Genomic DNA, 6,664 nt, shown 5'->3' on the forward strand with positions numbered 1-6,664 from the left:
TCGCCGCCGTCGTCGTCATCCTTCTCCTCCTTCACGGGGACGCCACTGCTGAACCCCTGCTCGGGGTCGCCCTGGCGGACCGGCGGCGGCGGCGCGTCGTCGTCGCTGTTGTCGTCGAGGACGACGACGCCTCCCTCATCGCGGCCACGACGCCGAGCGGCGAACTGCTCAAAGGCGGGGCGCTGGCGCTCCAACTCCGTCCGCGCCCACTTCAAGGCCACCGCGTCATCGAGCCCTGGCTCCACCTTCACGGCGGCGAGCCCTGGCTCCGTCTTCACGATGGCGAGCCCCGGCTCAGTCTTCGGCTTGCCGAAGCAGGGAGGAGACGAGGAGGAGGCGCGCCCGCCCTCGTTGATGACGATGCCGGCACTGCGGGTGCTCCGGTCGAGCGGCGTCTCTGCGGGCTCCGCAGGCTCGGCCTTGACGCCGAACAACATCGACGAGCCGGAGGAGTGGGAGGAGGAGCGGGAGGAGGAAAAAGAGGAGCCGACCCTCCTCGGCATCCATTGGCTGCCACTCCTGCGAGGGACTGGGGCGGCAGGGTACGTCAACGGCGGGTCATTGCCGCCCTCGAGGTGCTGGAGGACGGTGTGGAGAGTGCGGCCGGGGGCGCCCCACCACATGCGGCGACCCTCGATGTTCTTGGTCCCTCGCACCACCGGCGCCCCGTTGGTGGAGGCTAGCCGTTGCGCGTGCCGGCGCTAGAAGTACGCCGCCCACGCCTCGTAGTTGTCGGCGGCGTACTATGGGACGGCCCGCTGCTCCTCCGTCAGCGACGCCCGCACGCGGTCGACCTCGTCGGCGAAGTAGTCGGCGCACACGGTGACGTCTGGCAGCGGGGGAATGGGGACGCCACCAGCGCTGAGCTTCCACCGCCCCGTCGCGCGCATGTCGGGAGGCGTCGGGGCGTTGGCCTCGAAGAGCAGGTAGGCTTCCCACTCGTGCAATGAGTGGCGGCCGAAGCCATTGGCCGCCATCCCATCGTGGGGCAACCTCTCGCCCATCGTCGCGATTGGTAAAAGGGAAAAGAGGGGAGAAACGTCGGCGGCATCGGCGCACGGGGAGAGAGCTCGGTGGCTGTGTGCGGGGTGCGGCCACAGACGAGGGGGGCGCTGCTTATACAGCGGCCAGTGGATGAGCGTCGTGTGTATGCGTGGCGGAAGGTGGTGCGTCGTCGTGCCCGCGCCACGCGTGAGGAATCAATGGAAGGCTGACCAGCGGCAGCCTTATCATTGATTCCCCGCGGGAAACATAGGCAATAAGGATAACGAGGCGCGTGGGTCGCTGACTCGGTGGACCCGCCGTTATTTCACGCCAAAATCGATCGCCCCCGCGTCCCCGATAGCAGCGGCGCCAGTTGTGAATACCCAAGATTTGGCCAAACAAATTAGTAAATGTCTTCGTTCAACGGCACACAAGCCCACAACCCACACAGCGTGCCGGCTACATGCCTACAGCGAGTCCAACACCACATGCCACAGCCGATGGAAAACCCTATTTGCTGCTCTCTACGCCAAACAGTCGGGGTTCCGTACAAGCTATCGAGCCAGCGGACGCGCGTGGGCTGGCTTGTTAAGCGTTTCAAGTACGCCGGTTTTGGAAACCTTCTATGACCGTTCCTAGCCGGGGTTTTCCTTGTGAACCGGTTTTTTCTTTTTATATTTATTTTTCTTTCCTTTTTCGTTTTTTCTCTTTCTTTTTTCTGTCTTTTTTTCTTTCTTCTTTCTTTTTTTTCTTTTTTGTTCTTTTTTCAATGAATGTTTGCAGAAAATTTTGTAAAAAGTGAAATTTTCAGATTTTGTTCTTTTTTTTCAGAAAATTTTCCTGTTTTCAAATTTTTGTTCAGAAATTTCATAAAATATTTGAATGACAAAATTTTTTCGCTTATTTTCTAAAAAAGTGTTCGTCTTTTAAAAAAAATTCACAAACTAAAAAATGTTCTTTTAAGAAATATGTTCCCGCTTTCAAAATTTGTTCAAAAATTCTAAACATATTCATGTTTCAAAATTTGCTTGCAAATTCAAAATGTGTTCATGTATTTAAATTTTGTTCATGAATTAGAAAATGCTCTGGAATTTTAAAACATGTTCCCATTTTTGAAAATTGTTCAAAAAAATTCAGAAAAATCTGCGTGTTCTCATTTTGGAGTTTCCAAATTGTTCAGTTTCAAATTTTTGTCATTAAATTTCATAAAATGTTTGAGCGGTTCAAAACATGTTCCCGTTTACAAAAATTGTTACAATTTTAAAAAATGTGCACCTTTTCATTTTTTTCAGGAGTTTTGAAATTGTTCAGTTTCAAACTTATGTTCACAAATTTCAAAAAATGTTCGGGCAGTTCAAAACATGTTCCCTTTTTTCAAAAAAAATAAGAAATTTAGGAAATGTGCGTGTTTTTGTTTTTTTAGGAGTTTTGAAATTGTTTAGTTTCAAATTTTTGTTCACAAATTTCAAAAAATGTTTGGCCAGTCCAAAACATGTTCCCGTTTCCAAAAATTGTTCGCAATTTTCAAATACGTGCATGTATTCATTTTTTCAGCAGTTTCAAAATTGTTCAGTTTCAATTTTTCAAAAAATGTTCTTGTTTTCACATTTTTAAAATATATTCACATTTTCAAATTCTGTCTTGGAATTTAAAAAATGTTACTGACTTTTGCAAATATTTCAGTGTTTTTTTGCAAATCAGCAATTTGTCTGTGTGTCACAGATCACTTTGTTTTTTTTAATAAAAAATGCTTTTGAAATTCAAGGTATAATTTAAGCTTGGCGCTGCTGTAGGATCGGTGACGACTGCTAGCTCAACTGGTAGGACCACGTTAGGTATAGTGTCTCGCCGTCTTGGTCGTTCCCCAACCTAACCTAGCGCGAGTGGCGGCGGCGGCGGCGGTGTGGCCAGTACTGCAAGCAGCGGCCAAGGGCCAACGGAGCCGGCGACGGGCGACCAGCTTCCATTCTCCTTGTCGATGTCTTCTCTTAGTTCTATAATTCTCTTCCCCTAAGGCCCTAGGTCCTAGTCAGTTCCTAACTTCCTATGGCGTACAGATTAGAACGATCCAGACACTAGCTAGTTTGCTAGTTTGCTAGATTACAATTTTGGTATTTTAATGTAGTTTGCTGTAACAACTAGGTTGCTACTTGCTAGTACATCTAGTTTGCTAGAACGACCAGGTTGCTAGCACTACTAGTTTGCAAGATTGCAATTTGGGTATTTTAATCTATCAATTTTCAGAGGGTATAACAGTTTTGGTATATTGCTGATCTATTTTTTTTCTGACCTTGTATCATAGATGAAGAAGGATGTTAGCATATTTGCATTGTGGGAAAGAGCTTCGAAGGCAAAGAAAACAGCTTCCACATCTACTGATCTACATCAAATCCTTTGCTGGTTTGTAATCTTTCTTAAATGCTAGAGATATTGCCACAATGCCATTTTTTACTATTATGCATATATGGCAGCAGTACTGGCATATGGTCATTGGCTCATTGCCGTCGGTATTGATTTTGCCAGTAGCTACTGCTAGTTTTGAAAGGGTATTCTCTTCAATTAGCCATGTGAATAATAAACTAAGGAAAAAATGGGTGATGAATATTTGAATAATTGTTTGCTTACATTTGTTGAGAGATAATTTTTCAATCAAGTGAATGATGAAGATGTCATCAATCTTTTCCAAGAAGGCGACCGCAAAGTTATAATGTTAGAAGGATATCATCACGTTATCAATTAAAAGGTACTTATGTATTCATGCGTTATGGTTTGATACATTGAAATATTGCTATTGCCGTTATGCTAGTGTTGTTTTGTTCATATATTGCTAGTGTTGTGTTGTTTGATTCATATACTACATTTAGAGCAAAAAAATTGAATGAATACACAGCCTACATTTCCTGGCGCCGCCACTGGCCTCCGGGCGCCCCCCAGCGCGCCGGGTTCGGCCTGGGTCCGCCGGCGTCCAAACTGGCGGGAAACAGGCTCCTGGGGGCGTGACCGGGCCGATTATTGGGTGCTGGCGCTAAAAAAGCCTGGTGGGCCTGTTGGGGGCGCGGCTGGAGATGCTCTGAGCTGAAACAACGAGAGTTGTTCTATTGAGCAAGCTGCGTTTGAAGAGAGTCTCGCCATGTCGTCCAGCGCGTCTGCCTCCACCTCCGCCATCGTCGCCGACAAGGTAAGGTGCCACCATATTCTCAAGATCGATGGCTTTTTGGGCATGATCGCCCTAACCTGCGGGGAGTGTGTGACATCTTGCCCATTCACCATCGGAGACCATCTATGACGAATTAGGTGCGACATCGTCGTCTTCAAGAAGTCTCGCGCCCAAGAGGGACCGGCAGGGCCCGCTGCACCAAGGCCAGTCTCGGTGCTGCCATCCGACCTGAACCGCCACCTCGGCGACCTCCTCGAGACCGGGAAGGGCGCCGACGTGGTGTTTGAGGTCGCCGGCCACAAGTTCTCCGCGCACCGCTGGCTGCTCGCGGCCCGGTCGCCGGTCTTCAATGCGGAGCTCTTTGGTGCAATGAAGGAGAGCGACATCGCCGTCAGCGTGGTCCGCATCGGCGACATGGAGGCGGGGGTGTTCGAGGCTTTCCTCGGCTTCATGTACACCGGCTCGCTGCCGGAGATGGCAAAGGAGGAGGAAGACGCCATGTACCAGCATCTCCTTGTGGCCGCCGACAGGTATAACATGGAGAGGCTCAAGTTGATTTGCGAAGACAAGCTGTGCAAGAGAATTGATGGGAGCACCGTGGCCAACGTGTTGGCGTTGGCTGAGCTTCACCACCGCCGTGATCTCAAGGACGCATGCTACGAATTTCTCAGCACTCCTGCAAATCTTACGGAGGCCATGGCCACTGACGGTTCCGAGCATCTGAGCACAAGCTGCCCTTCTGTTGTCAAGGAGCTGATTGCCTTGTGCTCCGCACCTTAGTCCAGTGAAATACTGATCGATCAGCTTATGTGTCTGAACTTTGGAGGGGATGCCAGAAGACACTTCTGATATATAGTTGCCAAGTGCTGGATGCAGGATGTTGTTGTTCGATCCTTTAATTTGCTGCTTTGTGATTGTGGTCTAAGTTTCGGCGTTGCGCGCTGGTTATGTAGCATCTAGTGACAATGTTGTCGGTTAAACTCTAGTGTTGTCTGGCATTCGCCCAGTAGTGTAATATCTAGTGACAATGTTTTTATTTCATCTAGCTTGTGTTGCTTACCACATGTGCCACATGGTATCTAGTGACAATGTTGTTGTGTTAAACTCTAGTGTTATTGGGTTTTCGCAGGTAGTGTTTGTGCCGATGCGGGAAAAAGTATATTTATGGGCTACACTCAAATGATATTTACAATGTTTGCACGAGGGTGTGGGAACACAGGCGTGTTGAAAGAAATGGGGTATTTCACACACATTATCTTAAGAGCCTTCAGTAGTGCTACTATGTATCACTAAAGTGATGACTATAATAGTATGGTTTTTGACTAATTCCCGTAAAACATTTCAAACAAAAACGATATCAAGCAAATAATGATAGACAAATAGAAATTCATATAAAATACTGTAACTATAAATAAAAATATGATAGCGCTCGGCACATCGTGGATCAAAACATTGCAACAATCACGAATAGCTGGTAGGTTGGCAGTGTGAGTTTGTATATGATAGGAAAAAGATGGGTATGGCCGCACTTGAGAAATTGAGCAAGCCATGATATGCAAAAAAAAATTACAATGAAGCAAAAGAAACATATCAGAACTGCATCATCTGAGGTACTTACAATGTTTCACCTCAGCTCCTCCCGCTCTACCTATTCATGGCCATCCGATGCATACTACAAGAAATCATGGTGTTGGATCAAGTTCATGGAATGAAGTTACATTCACTTTGACATTACCCCTACTTTGACTATCACACGGCCCGCCAAATACTGGCCCACAACACAGAAGTCAACCATGCCAGCCAAACGTAAGAAAAAATACCAAGGGTGAAAATGTAACGAAACTCCATGTTCTTTGTTTCAAAATCTTGTAGCGATGCTTGTCTAAGGAGTTGGACCGATGCTTGACCCTCAGGCCACTACGCCATAATATCTCCTCTACTTCTGCGTGGTAGTGCTCAGGGTTTGGGGGCAGCTTTCTTTTTTGTGGGGTTTTCAGCCACAATTTTTCCATGTATTTTTTGGGATTTCCCTTGGAAGCAGTTTTTTGCTTGGTTTTCAGTGGTTTTTTGTTGGGTTATTTTCTTTTTTCTTTTTAAATTCCTTTTCCATTTTATTGCTGTTTTTAAACAAGTGAATTTTTTAAAATTTCACGGGGATCTTTTTATAAAATGTTTGAACATGTTTTAAAATTATCCAAACCTTTTTAAGTTCATGAATACTTTTATATCATCTGTACATATTTTATAGAAGTGCACTAATCTTTTTAGATATAGTAAAATTCTCTAGAAAATGCATGAACATTTTTATATGACACATATGAAATTGAATTGACATTTTTTATACTTGTGAAAGTTTTTAAAATTAATATATATATATATATATATATATATATTTAAATATGTTAAGACTTTTTAAGTAACATGGATAGTTGTATAAATATGTGAACACGGTTTTTTACACACACATACACTTTAAAAGTATTCATGAACATTTGGTTCAAATGGTTGAAAACGTCTCTAAAA

General features: G+C 45.8%; 1 protein-coding gene across 1 annotated transcript; it reads left to right on the top strand.

Annotated features, from left to right (window-relative positions):
• Window positions 1-3,448: 3,448 nt before the first annotated feature.
• LOC119284132 (BTB/POZ and MATH domain-containing protein 1-like) lies at window positions 3,449-4,921 on the top strand. Its single transcript, XM_037563389.1, has 3 exons — window positions 3,449-3,506; window positions 3,622-3,637; window positions 4,279-4,921. The coding sequence occupies exons 1-3, from the start codon at window positions 3,449-3,451 to the stop codon at window positions 4,919-4,921; spliced, it is 717 nt and encodes a 238-aa protein (XP_037419286.1).
• The last annotated feature ends 1,743 nt before the right edge of the window (window positions 4,922-6,664 follow it).

The sequence above is a fragment of the Triticum dicoccoides genome, chromosome 4A (assembly GCF_002162155.2).
Source record: "Triticum dicoccoides isolate Atlit2015 ecotype Zavitan chromosome 4A, WEW_v2.0, whole genome shotgun sequence".
Taxonomy (NCBI): Eukaryota; Viridiplantae; Streptophyta; class Magnoliopsida; order Poales; family Poaceae; genus Triticum; species Triticum dicoccoides.